Source organism: Helianthus annuus, chromosome 7, assembly GCF_002127325.2.
Source record: "Helianthus annuus cultivar XRQ/B chromosome 7, HanXRQr2.0-SUNRISE, whole genome shotgun sequence".
Classification (NCBI taxonomy): domain Eukaryota; kingdom Viridiplantae; phylum Streptophyta; class Magnoliopsida; order Asterales; family Asteraceae; genus Helianthus; species Helianthus annuus.
In genome coordinates, this window is record NC_035439.2 from 104,656,336 (window position 1) to 104,679,821 (window position 23,486).

General features: G+C 39.3%; 1 protein-coding gene across 3 annotated transcripts; it reads left to right on the top strand.

Moving 5' to 3' along the window:
• The first annotated feature begins 1,050 nt into the window (after positions 1–1,050).
• LOC118480374 lies at positions 1,051–23,462 on the top strand. Of its 3 annotated transcripts, XR_004862297.1 has the most exons (3): positions 1,051–1,291; positions 1,561–1,630; positions 23,305–23,462. XR_004862297.1 is itself a non-coding variant. In XM_035975178.1 (2 exons), the coding sequence occupies exon 2, from the start codon at positions 4,891–4,893 to the stop codon at positions 5,752–5,754; it is 864 nt and encodes a 287-aa protein (XP_035831071.1). In that variant the 5' UTR covers positions 1,051–1,291; positions 4,367–4,890; the 3' UTR covers positions 5,755–5,955. The 3 variants fall into 3 exon arrangements, 1 of the variants encoding a protein (XP_035831071.1); XR_004862298.1 differs by lacking the exon at positions 1,561–1,630; XM_035975178.1 differs by lacking the exons at positions 1,561–1,630; positions 23,305–23,462 and adding an exon at positions 4,367–5,955.
• The last annotated feature ends 24 nt before the right edge of the window (positions 23,463–23,486 follow it).

Consider the following 23,486-nt stretch of genomic DNA (forward strand, 5'->3'; position numbering starts at 1 on the left):
CTCAATACACTGAAGACTCGTCATCATCCAAGGGGGAGTTTGTTGGTGCATATGTCTGTTGACTTCGTCTTATGTCTTGTATCGAGTCTTGTAACTAGATTGATAGACCAGGACTCGTTGTATGAGAGAAACGGGAAACAGGGCTGAACCAGCCACTTCGCACGAAGTAACCAGTTCGTGCGAAGTGGACCATTTCATGCGGACTGGACCAGGTCGTGCGACCTGGACCAGATCGTGTGACATGTTTGGTGTAGCCTGGCTCTCCTATATATAGTGGGTCTTGAGATTTCATTTGTAAGATTCTGATTCCGGAGACGAAGTGTTGCCGAAGTGTTGTACGATCTGTAAACACTATCAAATCAATCTAAACGACAGTTAAAGTGATTCTTAGTGTTAAACAAGCTGCCTACATGTCCAAATCATTGAATTCCGCCTTTGGTTTGGTCTAGAACTCTTCTGATCGACTCATTAGGTCAAGTCACCGATCCTACATAATTAATAACTAATTGATAATTGAATAACTAGTATTATTAATTTACAATTAACTAATAACCCTTAGAGTTTATTTATATACAAATAAACCCTTGAACTTAAATAAATTATTCAAAAAAGGCCTCTTTTTTAGGTGAGATTATTTAACTCTTTAAATATTCTTTATTGTTCGTTGACTAAAGTGTAACCCTTTGGATCGTACAATAGTATTGAATATCGATATTGCTGAATACTAAACCAAAATACCTATGTTGTTCGAACGGTGTCGGTTTGTTCGTCATGGTAAAGAACAAAAAAAAACAATTATATTTGAGTTGTTCGATTTTAGAGTCAAAAAAATAAACCGTTGTGAAAAATAAAGGAAAAGATAAATTATCCTTGACCCGTTTGAATTTAACATAGATTAAAATAAGGTAGTGTTTGGTATGAGGTAATGGAGGATGGAATGGAATAATCCATTCAAGGGTAATGAAAAAAGAAGTGTTTGGTTGACCATGTGAATGGAATAAACCATTACATACCTTATTCCATTCCTTCCAAATTCGTCAAAATCTATTCCTGGCCTGCAACCCATTTTTTTCATTCCGTTCCACAACAAAAGGTTATTTTTCAATTTTGCCCTCCTCCTTACCGATTATCCCTCCCCTTCCATCAATATTTGATTTTCACATCCTCTAAACAAGGAATGGATTATGATTTTGATTATATATATCGCCCAAGTTTCCAAAGCAGAACTTCACTCCTTGGAAACCTAATTCGCCCAGTTCGTTGTGATTTTCGTCATCAAACACACAATCAGGTAAATATGGTTTCATTGAATATGTAATTGTATAATTCTTGTGATTTTATCTTCCTAAACTCTCACTGAATGAATGGTGAAGTTGAACTCTTTACAAATTGAACCCATAGGTAGTATCAACGGCTCTTTTTTGTGAGTTTCTAGCAAAATTGAAGTTTTTTTAGTGGGGCTTTTTTGCCCTAGATTTGTCATTTATGGTTATTGTATGAGAGAAATTGAAGTCTCATCTTTTTTAGTAAAAATTGATGAATCTTTTTTGTTTATATTAGTTTTGCATATTAGATTTGTGCGTGCCACTTGTGGTTGCTGCTTAGTGGACTTAGACCTTTACCATAAAAGGTATTTTCTTTGTTGCAACCCTTGATTTCTTTGTTTGTTAGTTGTGTTTTGCTGTGTAGATCTTTGTTTGAACATGGTTCAAGAATGGCTAACAGTAGTTGTGGGTTGCTTTTGTGTTTTACTTAACTTGTATGATTATTGCTTCTACTTATGGTGTTAATTATGAGACCTGTTAAAAAAATTGTAAAGCTACAAACTAAGTTGTTTTGAACTTTAATTAATAACTCAATTCTACAAAATACTCCATACTTAATCCCCATATATTAAAAATTGCAAATTACCAGTTTCTTGTAAATAAGATATTTTGAGAAGTTTAAATAGTGATTTTTAATTCAACTCTAATAACATATTCAAGAAACAAGCAAGGATATATCCAGGCGTTTAGAAACAATAATAAGTGACTTCATATAGTAGGTTTCTTAGTTCTGATAACAACTCAGCAATAAAATATAATTGGGTTCATGAAGTAGGTTTATCAATCCATGTTCTTTTGATATTTTAAAATAGAAATAACATATAATTTAATCTAATTGTGTGTTGACATAACAAATTTTGGTGTGTTTTGCATTCTCTAATGGGTCAAACATGGATTGTTTTCTATATATATTTTTTTTCCATTCGTTGCTGGGCAAAATTGAGTTTTCTCTAATGGGTCAAATTTGGGTTCTTTAAACAATTGAATGGTTTGGTTATGGATCATTATTCATTTACATAAGGGTTCCTGCTACTTGAATTGTTTTCTTTTGAAGCTTGTTCTGCGGCCATTCCTTTCCCCTTTGGCCCGTAACCAGCTTAGTAGTTAGCCACCAAATCCTTTGGTTAACTTGTGGGAGTAGACGACTTACTGAATCCTTTGGTTTAGTTATGGATCATTGTTCATTTATTGAATGGTTCCTGCTACTTGAATTCTTTTCTTTCCATGCTTGTTCTGCAGCCATTCCTTGCCTTTCTAACCCATAACCAGCTTAGTAGTTAGCCACCAAATCCAACGAAGTAAAATGGGCCAACCATTCTTGTATAGCGTTGACGTTGTTGACATCATTAATATATTTTTAATATATTAATGACGTTGTTAATATATTTTTATCATTCTAAATAAATATATAAATACTAATGTGTGTGCATTTGATTACTAATTGGTTCGCGTCACCATTATTATGATTTTTTATCCATTTATGTGTTTCCAAACCTTCAACTATACATGCTATAATTAATAGGAAAAACCTCATTTGGATTGAATACTACTACAATTATGTTGAGACTTAAAAGGAACAGACAGAAAAAACAAAAGAAATTAGCCGCATTTTGTGCATTGTGGCTTCATATACTAAACATGGTTACTTGGTATATTCGAGCAGTTCAAACAGTTATAAGTATACGTTTAGATATGTGTCCAACTAGACCTTGCTACAAGATGTTCAACCTCGAGAGAAAAGAATATATGCATAGATTAGTGTACGAGAGTGACGACACTTGTCTTCATCAACTATGAATGTTTAGGGCAACAATCGTGACACTTTGTAGTATGTTGGTGGGGGTGGAAAGTTGAAGGCGACTAAGTATTGTAGATGCACTTATGTTTGTAGCTTTCGTCTGTATCGAGTCTATATTTCTGTAGATGCATTTATGTCTGTAGCTTCCGTCTGTATCGAGTCTGTATTTTGTCCTGTATGTGTCTATGTATAGTTTTGTATGATTGTTATGATTATAGCTGGGAGAATCGAGTCGGAATTGTAAGTTGTAAAACACATCCGGTCGGATGTCATAGGTCATTCGCACGGATGGCCATCCGGACGGATGACCCTCCGACCGGATGACTTATCCTCTCCCAGTGTGTCTATAAATAGAGACTTAGGGGTCACTATGTTAGAACTTTTTGGCAGTCTCTCTAGCAAAGTTGTGTCCAGATCTCTACGGAACCTTGTACTTTCACATTATCTGAATGAGAATGGATACGTTAATCGTTGATATCGTTGTTTATTCATCTTTGACGATGAATAGGGATTCTGCACCTCTCTATTGATCGATCCGACCTACGTTTTTCATTCGAGAGAACCGTTCCTAGCACTCACAAGTGGTATCAGAGCACCAGGAGGTCGAATCGGAGAGGATGACAGCGATTTCACGAAGATCTTGACCGTTTTTAGCCGTTTTTCAGCAAATCTCATAGGAGATTTTGACCAATTCATCATCTTTTTCTTCATTTTCATCTGTGTTCTTCATTTCTTTACCTAAAACTGCTAAAAATCCGAAATTGACATACAAATCACGGATAAAATGGACTAAATTTGACATCATTGTGATCGAAATCCGTTATAGATCATTCCTACAAATTTTCAAATCAAAATTCGAGCTAAAAAACATCCAAATCAATCAAAAACATGAACTGTTTATTAAACGTTGTTGACGTCACTTATCCGATCAGATAGCCATCTGATCAGATTGCACTAGTTATTGTTCAATCTTACCTGCTGACGTGATACTCATCCGATTGGATTGCCATCCGACCGGATCAGTATTGTAGTGTTTAAAAGCTCAAGATCAATCAAGCGAACGACCATCCGATCGGATTGTCATCCGACCGGAGGGCCATTCGTCACTTGGTTCATTTGTCACTAAGATTACTTTGGTCATTCGTTCGAACGACCATTCGTGCGAACGACCATTCGTGCGAACGACCATCCGTTCGACTGTTTGAGTTTATATTTTGAAATCTGACTAAGTTTGACTTTTTAGGTACATTAATCATGGGAGACGAATTCATGAATCCTTTTGGTGATATCTTTGCCTACAACACAGGAGACACATCTTCCAATACGAACCCCAAAACTGCTACCAAGGCGATATCCGACTCGCTGAGTGTCGACAATGCGTGCGGCACGTACAACAATCCTCCAAAACTAATGGCGATCGAAGATTATAATCGCTAGGAAAAGCGATTCGACGGGTGGTTAAGAGTGTTTGGCTATGATAGCTGGAAATGTATGAAACATGGTTACAAGGCTTCGAGGGAAGACTATGAGAACTTAGTAGATAATGAGCAGGATGAGTTTATAGCCGAACAATAATGCATTGCATTGCTACATCAGTCCGTTAGAGAAGATATTATATCATTGATCGACTATGATAACTCGAAGGATTTGTGGTTAAAACTTGAAAAGAAATGTACGGGTGGTGAAGAAATAGTGAAAAATAAGAAATCTTTGTTAAAAAAGGAATTTGATTTGTTTACATGTATGAAGAATGAGAACGTGCGCTAAATGATTGAAAGATTCCGTCATCTAAAGGCAGAATTAGGTAGATATGGAATCAAGAAAGACGAGGATGAGATGGTTGACAAAATGTTCAAGGCACTAACGAACGAGCAGGACTGGCAGTACTTTGGTCTAGTTCTCAAAAACACAAAGCCAATGGCAGAGATGACGTTAAACTGGTTGATCGAACGACTTGAGGGGAATGAGCTAGAAATAAAGAAGGTGAAAAAGGTTAACAACACACAGTATCAGCAAAACGTTGATCTGTATTACCGAGGCAGTATGATTCCCAAAGTTACATCACCAAAAACTGCCTTTAGTGCAGAAAGCTCAAATGCTGTGACACAAGAGAAGCCCAACAACGGTTCTTCATCAGGCAGTCATGGTTATCACGGTACTGGTTCTAGTGCACCGTCTTCATCCGCATCGAACAATCAGCAATCACAAAGTGCTTCAAAGTCGAATGTGTTCCAGTGCAACATTGCCGTCAATCTGAACAATGCACAAAATTTCAATGAAGAAACGGCAAAGCAGCAGATGGTATTCCTAGCATCGATTCTGGAATCGTACGAGAGCTTTGTTGCCAGAAAGATTGGGAACACCAATCTTACCAATGAAGACTACGATCAAATAGATCCAGAAGAAATGGAGCTTATTGACATTCGCTGGTGTATGGCGAGCATGATTCACATAGCTCAAAGATTTATGGAAATTACCGGGCGAAATTCTATTGGAGGTCCTTCGACGAAGTTAGGCTTCGACAAATCGAAAGTGACTTGCTTTAAATGCAAGCAAAAGGGACATTTTAAAAGAGAATGTCGAAACTCTGCTGCTGACGAGACTGCAAATCCGTTTAACGACAATTATTAAAGAAAGGCGGTCTATCATCGAAATCGTGAGGAGCCACCAAAGATGAAGCAGATTGAAGAAACTCCAAAAGAAGAATCAAGAGCTTTGGCGGTGATCCAAGATGATGAGGGATTTGACTGGAGTGAATTCTTTCCTGAAGAGGATGCTGTCGGTTATACATTTATGGCACATATTGAACCACCAACACCACCTTCAACATACAACCGAGAAAGGGGTTTGGCACAAAGACAGAAGAAAAATATCTATGAAGCTTACAAAGAAGCTAAAAAGGTGAAAAGATAGGATCCGGATCGTGAGTGTTACTTGGATCCAAAGGGAAACATTTGTATTGATCCAGCAAGTATTGATGTGGAAACTCTTATGAAATCAATCCCGCTAGTAGAAGAACAAATCAAGATAGATGCTGCAAATAGAGCTGAGAAAGAAAGGCTGAAACAGGAGAGGCATGAGAGATATCTAAAGTCCTTAGAGCCAGACAAAGTGGACGAAGGGGTCATCAATGTAGAAAGTAGATGACAGCCGAGAATCTGACAAAGATGGCATATCAAGTTCTAATGGCGAAAGCACTTGAGGTAGATTCCAAGTATGCTTCTAAGTCTGAGTCATCAGAAAAGGTCAGTAGTAGTGGTTCAGACAATGAACCAGGTAAGGCTAAATGTGCTAAAACCAAAAGTGTTTGCAGAGGTTGCACGAAAGAGTTCAAAGTCTCCAACACACGCGAATATCTCTCAACAAAGAGACTCTAGGTGCTGACAGATAAAATTGGTATAATAGACAGAGAAGTTCTTAGTCGAGATAAACTAACTAAAGCTTCAAAGGAAAGAATCAAAGAATTAAATGAAAAGATTGAGAATGATAAAAGTGATGTTGAACGTTTTCGCAAAGAAAATGAAAAATTGATTCTTAAAAACAGAAATATTTCTGAAAATTTTGACAAATTAAAAAGAACGGTAAAAGATTCAGATGAACGCAACTCAAAAACTCACAAAGAAAACACTCATTTATCAGGAGTTCTTCAAGCCAAAGAAAAACTGATAAAGGATGAGATTGCGAATCTCAAGCTTCAATTTCAAGAAGCTAGCATCGAAAATGAGAGAATAAATCTGAAGCTAAACAGCTATTCATCCGCTAGCTTTGTTCTTCAACATATAGTTCCCAAACCAATCGGGAAGAACAAAGCCGGTGAAGATGTTTATTCAGATGGAACAGGGGTGGGTTATCACAATGTTCCACCACCCATGTGCAATAATCAATCTGGTTTGGCTAACGAATCTGAATCAAGTGAGAAAACTGATGTTGAAAAATTGCTAGAAAACATTGATGTCACATTCACTTCACAAACTGATGAAAACAGTATTCAATCTGAAGTTGTGAAAAATGTTGTTGAAAATGTGCTAAAATCTGACAGTGACTCCACATTTGAGGATGAAGAATGTTTTCTAAACAATTACATCCCAAAACTTAAGTCTCAGGACAACTTAAGTGATGAACCGACTCTTGTCATGTACAAGATGAGTGGTTCTGATAAGTTGTACTCGGATACTGAGTTTCCGATCGAAAATTTGAATGTGGATAAACTGAAAAAGGTTTTCAAACTTGTTGAGATCGATGTTTCTGAGCTCAAAGGATTGACAAGTTCTAAGAGGTTTTTGAACTTTCAACGCGATTAATCTTACTACAAGAAACCAGTTATGCCACCACATTTTAACAAAAACAATCAAAACAGAGGGTTGGGTGGACATCAGGGTGGTAAGAATTACCCCAGAAAGAACTTTCAGAAAACCAAGTTTCTTGAAAAGAAAACTTTTGTGAAGAGCTCAAGCTCGATTTCCGAATAAGAATCGGAAATTTTCTCTAAAACAGATGAAGAATTCTTTGCTAAAAAGGCCTCACAGCAGCAGACTGAAGGTAAAAGTCAGGAAGTTGATGTCCGTACATGCTTCAAATGCAACCAAATTGGTCACATTGCACGTAAGTGTACCAATTTGAAACCTAAGTCTGTGGTTGTTGAGAATCCAAAGAAGAAAAATGATGTCAAAGGCAAAGCGCCAGTGTTTGTTGAAAAGAAGCTTCCAAGAACTGAAAACATTAAAACCAAATCTGAACCTGATAAACAACCAGAAAAGAAAAATGATCATTTTTACAAATGGGTTGCTTCTCCTCAACAAACAAGGAAGCCAAAATCTCAAGCAAAGACATCAAATGAGTCAAAACCAAAGGTTTCTGATACTGCTGCAAAATAAACATCTTCAACCAAACCGGTTAAGATGAATGTTAGTGCATACATGTGTCGACTTTGTCTTGTATCGAGTCTTGTTCTAGATTGTATAGATCAGGGCACGTAGATTGAGAAAATAGGAAGTTTATGTTTGAATTAAGTCTGATTTCGCTTGGAAAGCTAATTCCGCTTGAAATGACATCAGTCAGTTTCAAGCGGAATCACCATCTTACTGATTTCGCTTGAACTGTTGTGTGTATGCTTCGAGCGGAATCACGACCCTATATATAGGGTTGTAGCGAAATCCATTGTAACAGTTCTTGAATTCCATACCAAAGTGCTTCCGGTGTGAAGACTGATTGTATTTGTTGTTATTTCAATCTAATCAGTGTTTAAAGTGAAGATTAAGCTGTTTCTACCTTTGTTTCTTAGTTTCCGCCTCTGAAACAAAGTAAAACTCCTCTTAACGACTCATTTGGGTCCGCACACGATCCTACAAGTGGTATCAGAGCTCAGGAGGAGGAGTTCTATACGATTCAGCTGGAAAATCTCTGTTTTTCTACACCTTCTTTAAAAATTTCAAGATTTCACGGTTAAAATCTGTCCAAATTTTCACAGAATGTGTTAAATTACAAACTAACAAACCCTTGAAAGTTACACGTTAAAATTCAGACTAAAAATTGGTAAAATTGATGTTCGAAGGGGTTTCGCTTGAATCAGTTCTTTGGTGTTTCCGCTCGGAAAGCAGTTTATTTCGCTTGAATTTTCAAGCGAAATCTGATATTTGCCTTCAAATTCAGTGATTCCGCTTCAAGTGATCAGTGATTCCGCTTTAATCAAGCTATTCCGCTTGAAAATATTTCAAGCGAAATCTGTTATATCGCTTGAAACCTGATTCCACTCCAAGTCTTTCTTATCCCGATTGAATTTCAAGCGGAATTAGGGGTATAATTGTTGTCTTGCTATTTCGCTTGAAACTGTACTTTTTGATTTCGCTTGTAGTTGTTTGTTTCAGGTATTCCGCTTGAACAGAAAGTGGTATTAAAATTGTGTTTTCGCTTGAACTACAAGAACCATGGACAACGATTTCTACAACGCGTTCGCCACATCTTCGATTACTCCGGCTTCGATTGCTCAAAATATGAATCTGGAAAACGAAACTGGAACAACTCAAAACCCCCGAAACTAATGAACATTGAAGAATATTACGGATGGAAAGATCGCTTCGAAAACTGGGTTCAAGCTAACCATCTGAGATCGTGGGAATGTATTTTGAAGAAGTATGTCTTACCACGTACTGATTTGCAAGTTGAGAAAGAACTATCTGAGTTTACTGTTCAAGAACGAGACATGTATATAGCTGAAAAAATGATGATTAGTTTACTTCAGCAAGCCATCAAAGAAGACATCTTCATTCTGGTTCAACATGACAAGACATCAAAATCAATTTGGGATGCTCTTTGAGTCAAGTTTGAGGGTAGTGAGAATATGATTAAGAGCAAAAAGGCATTACTCAAGAAAGAGTTTGATCTTTTCAGTAGTTTGCCCGGGGAGGACACAAAGAAGTTAACTGAAAGATACTGCCACTTAGTTCGATCCATGTCGATGTTGAGCATAACAAAAGATCGTGAAGAGTGGGTAGACAAGTTATGTCACACCCCCAAAATCCACCTGCGGAGTATCACCGCTTGGGAGCGTGACTGACCAGGATCAAGCCATCAATCATATTGAACATAGCATAATATAATTAAGATAGTTCATAAAACCCAAATCAATACGATTGATGTTCTAAACCAAACATAGTATCAATAGCGGAAGCGTAATAACGAAAACCCAATGTATAACATAAGTGCAAATGTTTAAGTGATTAACATAGCATTCACGATCCATTGCCCACAACGACCCGCTCCTCCTTGTGCAAGCTCCATAAGTACCTAAGGTCCTGCAAGGCATGCAGCAGAGAGTCAACAACTAGTTGAGCGAGTTCACAGTTAATAGTTCAGTAATAGTATAGTGTGAGTAGTAGTATTTTCGTTCGTTATGTCATGTATCGTTTTGGTTTCCCATCGCGGCCTCCCAGGCAGGTATGCGAAGATTAGGGGATGTTCTTCCCAAGTATTCTAGACTAGGTTTATTCGTATCGCGGCCTCCCAGGCACGTATGCGAAGATTAGTAGATTTAGTTCGCGGCCTTCCTAAGGCAGGTGTGCGAAGTCAGTCAATATCGCGGCCAACCCTTGGCAGGTGTGCGAAGATCAGTTCAATAAGTGTTACTAGTCTAGCCGTATCTTATCGTTAGGTTCTATCATCTGAGTATACACAATAATTCATCAAATCCCATTCCCACCCGGGAATCCCATGCCTTGGCTGTGTGAACTCACCTTGGTTTGCTCGGTATGCTAAAAGGGTTACACGCCCACAATTAATCAATCACGACCTATAGTACGCACGTATGTATAATCAGTTTCGAACTCGAAATGTTTCACAGGCAAATCTATGTCATAAGGTGCTTAGCAATTAATATCATATATCACGTAAGCAGTTAAATCAATTAACAGGTTTAACAGAGTTTACATACCACATAATTAACGTATCAACAGAGTTATCTTTCTAACAGGGTTATACAACTTAACCGAGTTTAACCGAGTTAACAGAGTTACTAAACTAGAAATGTTATGTACTTAACAGTGTTAACATGTTTGTCAACATCAAATAACCTAACAGGATTTAACAAGTTAACAAGTTAACAAGGTTAATGACTTAACAGAGTTTGTACAATTAACAGAGCCGACAACTAACAGAATCAAAACTAACTGAGTTAAATAGATTTACATAGAGGCTACAGACATTAAATCGAAAACACTTTTGGGCCGAAAACCACATTGGGCCGAAAACACTTGGAGCCGAAATCACATTTGGGCCGAAATCGTTTGGGCCGAAAACCCCTTTGGTTTTCGTTGGCTTGGAGTATGACGAAAACACTTGAGTGTTTTCGTCCAGTTTGTGTTTTCGCCTGGTTGTTTTCGTCGAGGTGAGGAATCATCATCAAACAACAGTTACGCAACAGCAATCTAATCCTCATCATCGTCATCAACCACAGCAGGTTATGTCGCACAACAACCCTAATCTCAACTAACGGTTTTAACACCAACATCACACAATCATTCGATCATTACTCAATACAGCATATTGTTATCATCATTCAGTTGTCAACATACAAAAGAACTCTAATCTGTTAAGTGTCTAACATCCCATTATCATAACAGGTCATCAATATTAATAAGATTATAAGGACCCCTGGCATACCAAATCTATTCGATCTAAACAATACATGAAATCATATGAACTATCACATCATTATGCAATCAAAATCACATACCATCATCAGATCGTTCGTGGCAGCATATCAATATCACGTAACATATAGACATGTAATCAAATCAGGTTTGACTCGAATGATAGTACAACGAACCGATATAAAGGTCACTAACCGAAAAGAGAAGCTTGAAAACTGATAGTTGCCGTCACACAGAAACAAGGACTCTAGGGTTTGCCGATTGCAAAAACTGTTCGTATAGTTTGGAAGTAAACATTTAAAACTAAATGCTATTGGGCCAAAGCCCAACTTGATTTCGTTGGGCACATTTGGACGAAAACACATATGTGTTTTCATCAGGAACTGTTGTGAACAAAACATAGATTTCGGCTAGGGGGTGATTTCATAGATTTCAAGTTTGTTGATGTTAAGCATGATGTTAAGCATGATATTAAAAAACATATATTACATACACACTAAATCCCCACACCATATAAATCATATAAATCACTATACGTGTACAATTGTGAACAAACAAGTCGTGAAAACAAACAATCCAAACAATTAACGTGCAATAAATGCGAAGATGGAAATCGTGGAAATTCGAGTTGTCACATTATCCCCAACTTGAAAGAAATTTCGTCCCGAAATTTAGCATGCGGTACTGAGGAAGCTATGTAAGTTGTATCGTTTACTGGTTTTCCTGGGGTGTCACATCATCCCCCCGTTGATTTGGAATTTCGTCCCGAAATTCCGCAGTAGTAGCTTCAGCCTCAGTAGTAGTTGCATTGGTTTCGAATAACTGGGGGTACTTTTCTGTCATCTGGTCTTCGCGTTCCCAGGTGTACTCTGGGCCACGTTTGGAGTTCCAACGAACTCGGACAAGAGGGATTCTCTTGCTTTTGAGGACCTTAACATCCCGGTCCGTGATTTCAACTGGCTCCTTGACGAACTTATCCGTTTCCTTTATAGCCAGGAAGTGTGCAGACTTGGTGAGTCGATCCACGATCACCCATATGGTATCATTCCCACGCTGGGATCTGGGTAGGCTTGTAACAAAATCCATGGAAATTTCTTCCCATTTCCATTGCGGTATCTTGGGCTGCTGAAGTAGACCCGCTGGTTTCTGATACTCCACTTTGACTTTTGCACATGTCAAACACTTGCCAACGTAAGTTGCTATGTGGGCCTTCATACTAGGCCACCAGTATGTAGTTCTGAGATCGTGGTACATCTTATCCGACCCTGGATGTACCGAGTAGCGAGACTTGTGTGCTTCGTCCATCACAAGCTCTCGTAAACCGCCATAAAGTGGGACCCAAATACGCCCCGTCACATAGTATGCGCCGTCTTCCTTTTGTTCCATTCGTTGCCTTGAGCCGCGTAAAGCTTCAGCCTTGACGTTTTCGAGTTTTAAAGCTTCTATCTGAGCAGTTCGTATCTGTGCAGGAAGACTGGACTGAATAGTGAGCTGCAAGGCTCGTACGCGTCTAGGTAGAGTGTCTTTCCGGCTGAGGGCATCAGCCACAACATTGGCTTTGCCTGGATGGTACTTGATGGCGCATTCGTAATCATTCAAAAGTTCAACCCATCTTCGTTGACGCATGTTCAAATCCTTTTGCCTAAGAATATGCTCGAGACTCCTGTGATCGGTGTAAATTGTGCACCTGGTACCGTACAGGTAGTGTTGCCATATCTTAAGCGTGAAAACAACAGCTCCCAGCTCTAAATCGTGCGTCGTGTAGTTCCGTTCATGAATCTTAAGTTGCCTCGAAGCGTAAGCAATAACTTTATCCCGTTGCATCAATACACAACCAAGCCCCTGTATCGATGCATCACAATAGACCACGAAATCATCCGTGCCTTCTGGCAATGAGAGAATAGGTGCGCTGGAAAGCCTATCCTTTAAGTACTGAAAAGCGGTTTCCTGGGAATCTCCCCAACGGTAGGTGACACCTTTCTGTGTCAACATAGTGAGCGGCTGTGCGATCTTGGAGAAGTCTTTGATGAATCGTCTGTAATACTCCGCCAAACCCAAGAATTGGCGTATTTCCGTTGGTGTACGCGGTGCAGGCCAGTTCCTGATCGAGTCTACTTTGGATGGATCAACATGAATCCCATCCCTGTTCACCACATGGCCTATGAAGTGGACTTCTCGAAGCCAGAAGTCACATTTTGAAAATTTGGCGTACAGCTGTTCCTTTCGAAGAAGTTCCAAAATAAGTCGTAGATGCTGTTCGTGCTCCTCTTGGCTCTTGGAATAAATCAGAATATCGTCGATGAAGACAATCACAAACTTGTCTAAGTACGGCTTGCACACCCTGTTCATCAGATCCATAAATACGGCAGGCGCGTTTGTTAACCCGAATGGCATGACAAGAAACTCGTAGTGGCCGTAGCGAGTTCTGAATGCGGTTTTGGAGACGTCCTCATCCCGGACCCTCAGCTGATGATACCCTGACCTCAAGTCTATCTTGGAATAGTAACTCGACCCCTGCAACTGGTCGAATAAGTCGTCTATACGCGGAAGAGGATAACGGTTCTTCACCGTCACCTTGTTCAGTTCACGGTAGTCGATGCACATCCTGAAAGTGCCATCCTTCTTTTTCACGAAAAGTACTGGAGCTCCCCAAGGCGATGAGCTTGGACGAATAAAGCCCTTTTCCAAGAGCTCTTGTAGCTGCTTCGACAGTTCTTCCAGCTCGGTTGGAGCTAAACGATACGGTGCTCGAGCTATGGGTGCTGCTCCTGGAGCTAGCTCGATTTGAAACTCGACCTGGCGATGAGGCGGTAGACCAGGTAAATCGTCGGGAAACACCTGAGGAAATTCGCGTACAACTGGAATATCCTCTATTCTTTTCTCTTTCGCCGATGCATCAGTAACAAGTGCCAAAATGGCAGTATGACCCTTCCGTAAACATTTCTGAGCCTTCAAGAAAGAGATGATGCCAACCACAGCACCACTCTTGTCGCCTTGAACTTCGAGAGGTTCCTTACCTGAACGAGGAATACGAATGATCTTCTCCTTACATAGGATCTCTGCTTGCTGCTTGGACAACCAATCCATGCCGATGACGATGTCGAAACTACCCAGAACTATGGGTATAAGATCAATCGAGAAGGTCTGACCAGCTAAAACGATGCTACAACCCTTGATTACATGCACGGCTTCTACGCTTTTACCATTTGCTAACTCTACGACGTGTTTGGTGTTTAGGGGTGTTGGTGTTCGTTTTAACAATTTACTCATTTTCAAAGACATATAACTTGTATCAGCACCCGAATCAAATAAGACAGTAACGTAAATATCGTCGAGAAGAAACTTACCCATAACCACATTGGGATCATTCACTGCGTCGCCCCGACCTAGCACAAAAGCACGACCTCGAGCTTCGTTGTTGTTGTTGTTGTTGTTCCCGTTGCCCTGATTGTTGTTGTTGCGATTCTGGTTCTGGTTCAATTGAGGGCAATCACGTTTGTAGTGGCCTTCAGCCCCACACTGGAAACAACCCCGGTTCCCACGATGTGGCTGCTGCTGCTGGTTCTGTGGAGCTAGCGGTGGGAGTTGCTGGTTCTGATTTGCTGGCCGTGAGCTTCTACAATCCTTTGCCTCATGACCCGGCTTGAGGCATCTTTGACAACGTTCCCTGTGACATCTCCCACTGTGGTGTTTGTTGCACCTATTACACCACGGGTGGATTCCCCGATATCCACTCTGTCCCTAACTGCCTGACGACTGCTGATTCGGACTCTGGTAGTCGTTGGTGCGACGTTGCTGCGCTTGAGACTGAACAGAAACTGATCCCTTGCTGGAATCCCCATCCCACTTTCTTTTGTTCTCGCTGGGTGTGGCAGAAGTAGTAGCTGGAGTGGTAGTAGCAGTAGTGGTAACACTGATGCGTTTTGGCAGCTTGTTCTGATCCACTGCCTGATCGGTGAGTCGGTGAGCAAGACGCTGAATGTCTTGGATATTGTTGAGGTTAGCTGACGTCACGTGACTCTGAATCTCTGGCGCAAGCCCCTTGAGGTACAACTCAATGCGCTTAACTGGAGGGTCCACCATCGTTGGACATAAGATGGCCAGTTCGTTTGACCGTTTCGTGTAAGCCTCAATCTCTGACCCCGTCATCTTCAAGTGGTATAGCTCATTCTCCAACTTGTGAATGTCGTCTCCTGTGCAATACTCACGTTTAATCAATTCCTTGAAATCCTCCCAAGGTGTGGCGTTAGCAGCTGCCAACCCTAGGATCTGTACTTGCGTGTTCCACCAGGTGAGCGCAATCCCTTCCAACGTGCCAGTGGCATACTTGACCCTGCGAGCCTCAGGGCATTCACACATTTCAAACACTGACTCTAGCTTCTCAAACCAATGGAGGAGTCCCACTGCCCCCTCGGTGCCACTGAATGAGCTTGGACGACAGTCCATGAAGTTCTTGAAAGTGCAGACAGGCTGCTGCGCGTGTTGACCTATTGTGTACGAATAGGACAAGGTTAAACACAAGAGTTAATGTAGGATCTAAAGATCCTAGTGTGAGTCTAAACTGCAGGGTAAACTACCTGCTTGAGCAGCTGCAAGTGCCGCAGCAACTTGTTCATTAACGAAAGCCGTCAATTGGGCTTGAGTCATGTTCACACGTCCAGACATGATCTTCATAGCAAATGCAACATGAGTTAGAGAGGTTCGCGAATAGAGCGATGACAGAAGAGTGTAAGCACATAGGGGTTCTCATGCAATAGCAAGTAATGAACAGTGTAATCTAAGCATACTACGAGCAAAGTTCTATGCATTTCTAGCAAGCAGGTAATAAACATAAACCTTATTACCTAGGATGTTGAGTCTTGCACGTGGAGCGAAGCTTCGTTATGGATCGTTGAGAGCACTGTTCTGGTTATAGTCTGGTTTTAATAAAAAAAAAAACGTTTTCCCCATATTAAAACCAAGTTCTCTATAACCAATGGCTCTGATACCAATCTGTCACACCCCCAAAATCCACCTGCGGAGTATCACCGCTTGGGAGCGTGACTGACCAGGATCAAGCCATCAATCATATTGAACATAGCATAATATAATTAAGATAGTTCGTAAAACCCAAATCAATACGATTGATGTTCTAAACCAAACATAGTATCAATAGCGGAAGCGTAATAACGAAAACCCAATGTATAACATAAGTGCAAATGTTTAAGTGATTAACATAGCATTCACGATCCATTGCCCACAACGACCCGCTCCTCCTTGTGCAAGCTCCATAAGTACCTAAGGTCCTGCAAGGCATGCAGCAGAGACTCAACAACTAGTTGAGCGAGTTCACAGTTAATAGTTCAGTAATAGTATAGTGTGAGTAGTAGTATGTTCGTTCGTTATGTCATGTATCGTTTTGGTTTCCCATCGCGGCCTCCCAGGCAGGTATGCGAAGATTAGGGGATGTTCTTCCCAAGTATTCTAGACTAGGTTTATTCGTATCGCGGCCTCCCAGGCAGGTATGCGAAGATTAGTAGATTTAGTTCGCGGCCTTCCTAAGGCAGGTGTGCGAAGTCAGTCATAATATCGCGGCCAACCCTTGGCAGGTGTGCGAAGATCAGTTCAATAAGTGTTACTAGTCTAGCCGTATCTTAACGTTAGGTTCTATCATCTGAGTATACACAATAATTCATCAAATCCCATTCCCACCCGAGAACCCCATGCCTTGGCTGTGTGAACTCACCTTGGTTTGCTCGGTATGCTAAAAGGGTTACACGCCCACAATTAATCAATCACGACCTATAGTACGCACGTATGTATAATCAGTTTTGAACTCGAAATGTTTCACAGGCAAATCTTTGTCATAAGGTGCTTAGCAATTAATATCATATATCATAAGGTGCCCACAATTAATCAATCACGACCTATAGTACGCACGTATGTATAATCAGTTTTGAACTCGAAATGTTTCACAGGCAAATCTATGTCATAAGGTGCTTAGCAATTAATATCATATATCACGTAAGCAGTTAAATCAATTAACAGGTTTAACAGAGTTTACATACCAAAGACTTAACGTATCAACAGAGTTATCTTTCTAACAGGGTTATACAACTTAACCGTGTTCAACCGAGTTAACAGAGTTACTAAACTAGAAATGTTATGTACTTAACAGTGTTAACATGTTTGTCAACATCAAATAACCTAACAGGAGTTAACAAGTTAACAAGTTAACAAGGTTAATGACTTAACAGAGTTTGTACAATTAACAGAGCCGACAACTAACAGAATCAAAACTAACTGAGTTAAATAGATTTACATAGAGGCTACAGACATTAAATCGAAAACACTTTTGGGCCGAAAACAACATTGGGCCGAAATCCCTTGGGCCGAAAACACTTGGAGCCGAAATCACATTTGGGCCGAAATCGTTTGGGCCGAAAACCCCTTTGGTTTTCGTTGGCTTGGAGTATGACGAAAACACTGGAGTGTTTTCGTCCAGTTTGTGTTTTCGCCTGGTTGTTTTTGTCGAGGTGAGGAATCATCATCAAACAACAGTTACGCAACAGCAATCTAATCCTCATCATCGTCATCAACCACAGCAGGTTATGTCGCACAACAACCCTAATCTCAACTAACGGTTTCAACACCAACATCAAACAATCATTCGATCATTACTCAATACAACATATTGTTATCATCATTCAGTTGTCAACATACAAAAGAACTCTAATCTGTTAAGTGTCTAACATCCCATTATCATAACAGGTCATCAATATTAATAAGATTATAAGGACCCCTGGCATACCAAATCTATTCGATCTAAACAATACATGAAATCATATGAACTATCACATCATTATGCAATCAAAATCACATACCATCATCAGATCGTTCGTGGCAGCATATCAATATCATGTAACATATAGACATGTAATCAAATCAGGTTTGACTCGAATGATAGTACAACGAACCGACATAAAGGTCACTAACCGAAAAGAGAAGCTTGAAAACTGATAGTTGCCGTCACAAAGAAACAAGGACTCTAGGGTTTGCCGATTGCAAAAACTGTTCGTATAGTTTGGAAGCAAACATTTAAAACTAAATGCTATTGGGCCAAAGCCCAACTTGATTTCGTTGGGCACATTTGGACGAAAACACATATGTGTTTTCATCAGGAACTGTTGTGAACAAAACATAGATTTCGGCTAGGGAGGTGATTTCATAGATTTCAAGTTTGTTGATGTTAAGCATGATGTTAGGCATGATATTAAACAAACATATATTACATACACACTAAATCCCCACACCATATAAATCATATAAATCACTATACGTGTACAATTGTGAACAAACAAGTCGTGAAAACAAACAATCCAAACAATTAACGTGCAATAAATGCGAAGATGGAAATCGTGGAAATTCGAGTTGTCACAAGTTAGCTGATGCGTTACCGCAAAAAGAGTGGGGTACATACTTGATGATTTTGAAAAACACTAGAGTTTATGATGGGTTAACAATTTCTCAGTTCATCGAGAAAATTGAAGGTCAAGATCTGGAACAGCAGAAGATTGCTAGGATGACCAATCCGAGTGGTCAACAAGATGTGAAAATGTATTACAAAGGTAGTGTTCCAGAAGCTGAAAGAAGCCCGAAAATCCAAACTGCTTTTAGTGCTGGTGACTCATCTGAAAAAGTTGATCAAAGTTCAAACAAAAGCAGTGGATTCTCTTCATATCCGAGTGTTAATCCAAAGAGTTCATCTGAAAGTTTTCATTCTCAAAGCACAAAAACTGGAAATGGTTGTGTGATACAATGCAACATTGCTTTGAAGCTTCCTGATGTTCAAAGTTTCTCTGAAGAAGTTGCAAAAGATCACATGGCATTACTTGGTTCTGTGCTTCTATCGTATGAAGGTTTAGTTGCAGGGAGGATCAGGAATCCTATGCTAACAAAGGAGGATTACGATCAGATAGATGCCAAAGAGATGGAGCTAATGGACATCAAATGGTGTCTAACTAGTGTCGTTAGGAGAGCTGAAAAATTCAAGCTGATTACCAGAAGAAATGACTTTCTTGATGCACATGTGTCTACTTTAGGTTTTGATAAATCTAAAGTTACTTGTTTTAAATGCAGGGAGAAAGGTCATTTCAAGAGAGAATGCAAGAACAGAGAAGCTAATGATGCAAAGTATCCGTTCGGGAAAGATGACTACTATCGGAAAACCATTTATCAACAAGTCGGTCAACAGCAACAGCAAGAACCACATGTGGCTCATGGTAGAAAAGTGATAGAGGATTCAAAGAGAGCATGTCTGGGAAATCAAGAAAGCTTTAACTGGAACTTTCAAGATGATGAAAGGCTACCAGAAGGATTTAGCTGGGATATGTTTACAGATGAGAAAGGAGAGTTCAAAGCTTTCATTGCCAAGATTGTGAAAGAACCAGATATGTTCACTGAGTGGATGAAGTCTATTGGAGTTAGTGTGAAGAATGATGATGAAAAATCTGTTTCATCAGATGACAGTTCACAGAGTTCAGATAAAAGTTTACAAAGTGATGAAAGTTCAGAAAAAGAAGTTGTCTTTGATCAAACACCATCTGATTCTGGATTTTCGGATGATAGTTCTGAAAAATCAGTAGAGTTCGATCAATCTCCAACTGATGATAGCAGTGATGATGAGGAAGAAAAATGTGACATTTGTGCTTGTAGTCATTGTAAACAGTTCGGTTATCAATGAAATAAAGTTATTTGATCCCAATGTTTGTTTATTCATGTTTGATGTTTTTCATGTTTTGGCTTTTATTCGATTTCAAACTCTATATTGTTTTCTGGAGGATTATATGCAAACTGGTACAAAAACGTAATCAGTTAAATGCGACAAAACTCCGGAACATCAATTTATGCTTAACATACCTTAAATAACCCTTACATAACTTAGAAATAAGTTTTGAAGGCTTTGGTATGGCAAAATCTAGTTTATTCGCTTACAGGGACTAAAATTGACAAACTGCGAAAGTATGCCAATCTGAACTGTAACGGACATTCCGGAACTTGATCCTAAGTTAAACACACCTTAAATATCCTTTACATAGCTTAGAAATAGGCTTTGAGGGGTTTAGTGTGCTAAAATAAACTTTATGCCCATTAAGGGACTAAAAGCGTCAAAAAGTGCATAAGTTTGCACTTTCACGCATATCTTACGTTCTGAATACTTCCGGACATCCAAAAATTCATGTAAGCATTAAAATATTATGTCTTAATGTTTGGCATGAGAAAAATCCATTCGTCGCGCAATTTGGATCGTTTTTCGCGCTTATGCGCATTCCGTCGTAATTAAGCGAACATCGCGATCGTACGACCAAACGAACTGACATCCGAGATATTTTTGAGCATGTTTTGAGTCCCCTATACTTTAACTTCATTTTAGAGCCTTGAAATGAGGTTAACGGGGCTTAAACGTGTCAAAAATGGGCCGAAACGCATGTTTCTAAGCTGCAGGGACCAAAAGTGACAAATCTGTCAAAGTTTGCTCAGGCGGGGCGCGTAAGGATTCCCCCAAACTTTAGGCGGGGCGCGTGAGGTCCCCAGATGCGAAAAAATGCTGAAAACAGCTATATGCAGCTGTCTTGCACTCAAAAACCCATTGCAAATGGTATTTCAAATCAAGGGACTGAAACAATGGACTCAAATGGTTTTTAAAAACTATGGGAACACATGGATGGCCAAGATCGAAGCACGTTTATCGAGGAACGATCCTAACGGTCTTGGTTTTCCTATAAATACCCCACCCTTCTCACTCTTTTCTTCACACCTTGATCAAATCTGCTCTAAGTGGAGGCAACCACCATTGTGGGGGCCACCTACCTGAGTATATTTGATCATTCTTCCATTCTTGGACCCGTTGTAAGTATTCTTTCGTTCTTTTATTGCTTTTCGAGTCCGAAAGTCAAACTTTGTTTGACTTTCTGCATTGACCAGTTTATGGTCAATACGAAGTTCGTTTGAACTTCATAACGTGAGCGTAATCACGTTGGTTATAGTCCCTAGCGACTATACCTACTGATTACCACGTTATCTAGGCTTAGTGACGAGTCGTAGTTTCGGTCAAAATGCGTTTTCTTGCGCATTTTGTAACCAAACTACTTTAGGGTATTAAAACCATTTGTTTTAATACCCAACCTGTTTTCTAAACATGTTCTAGCATGTTTAGCTCGTCGCTTTTAGGTTTGTGCTTGTTTTGGGTCGTAAGGGTAAGCGATCTAATCGATCGCTTATGCTTACGAACCCGACCCATTTGGTCGATCATTAGGATCCGACCAAACACATTAGGTGACCATAGTATATAGGGGATAACCTTTCAAGGTTATACCTTATGGTCACGCCGTTTAAGTAGTTGTATGATAGGTAATGTATGTGCCTTAGGTAAATTACCAAAATACCCTTTTTACACTAAAATTCATTTTAAACTTATGTAACATAATTTTTGACACCTAAACTGATTTAGCAACAATATTAAGTGTGTTAAGGCATATCTTGCTTGTCATAGGGCTAGTTAGGCGTTTCAAGCGCGTTTTACGCAAACGGCGCGTTAAAGTAGCATAAGCTACCTAAGCGGGTCGTAACGGGTCAAAAGCACTTAGGTAAGGTTTCGTTTTGGTATGAAGGCTTTGTCAAACCATATTACATAAGTTCCCACACTTATTTGGTTTGCGAACCCTCGTACTACCCGATCCTCCGATAGGTCCGGTTATTAATATAGATGCCTTTATAGGTGCCGTTTGATTTCCGTGATCTGCTAGCATTGCTTGGTGGTTGTTCTACGACTTCTAAGCAATCTCAAGTGAGTACATAGTCCCCTCTTTTACTGTTTTCCAAACATTTTGGGGTGAAACACATGTGCCTACTTGTTACTTTCGTGTTTTTCTTGTTTTCACATCATATGCTTGCTATGTTCTTTAGTACACTCGTAGTACATGATTTCATTACTTTGTTTTGCTACGTATGTTAACTTAACATGCTAGCGCATTGATTTACATTACATTACTTTGCTTAATATGTTACATGGCATATTAGCACATTGATTTACATGACTTTTCTGCTTTGTATGATTACTTGGCATACTTAGCACATTGTTTTCCCTTAACTTGCTTACATTTGGTATGACATTTGGTATGCATAAACGGTTCTTTACTACATTCATTAACATTAGCTACGCCGCTCGGTAGTAAGTAATGGTACCATAGGACTTGACAAATCCCGTTCCTGACATCCTGGGTTGGTGTGGATGTAAGGAATGACTGAATCCGTGAACATTTTACTTTGATAACCTTTACTCTAAGGTTATCCTGCTGTCTCAAGGCTTGAATGTAATGCGTTTAACTTACCGCATAAATGTTTGTATCAATAAAACAAGTTTTCTACTTTGCAAAACATAACTTTTTGATTTACTCAAAATACCTTGTTTTGGTTCATTATTACTTATGGTTAAGTATTCTCATTTTGTTACTTACCATACATAACTTTTGCTTACACATAACTAGATGACTATACTTTGGACTTTTAAACATATGACAATGGTTAGACAAGGACAATTGATGATTGGTTTAAACATGGACTTTATACATGGGTGGTTGAGTAACGGTATGGGTGTAGTACGATACAAACATGGTGGATACACCGCTGGTACTTCCTATACATAAGAGCTTGTATTGTACTACATGTCGTAGCGTTATTTAAATCATTCACTTTGGACTTGTACATTTTGCACAAATAACATATTTTTCACAAGACATTGTTTTACAAAACAGTTTGTTGTATACAAACTCATTTTTACTTGGTTATTCATTTAACCCTACATCATTCTTTTTAACTATACATATCTATTATTGATTTTCAAACAACTTTATAAAACAAAACCTCTTACAAGGATCATGACTGACTTTTGTTAAACCTTTTTTTTCTAAACTTATAAGTCATGAATCCTATTTTCACAAAACCTATGTTACTCACTGGCATTTTTATGCTAACGTACTTATTTTCACATGTGTTTCAGGAGCAAACGCGTAGGATGATCGTGACACGCTAGGGTGGACTGGGGCCTTAGTGACTTTAAAATGAAGCTAGTACTAATTAAAACTTGCTGTGTACTCTATGTTTCAGTTGTTTCTAGACAATGTACCTCTTTTATTGATAAATAAAATATAACTTTAAATGCCATGGTTGTGAAACAATAAT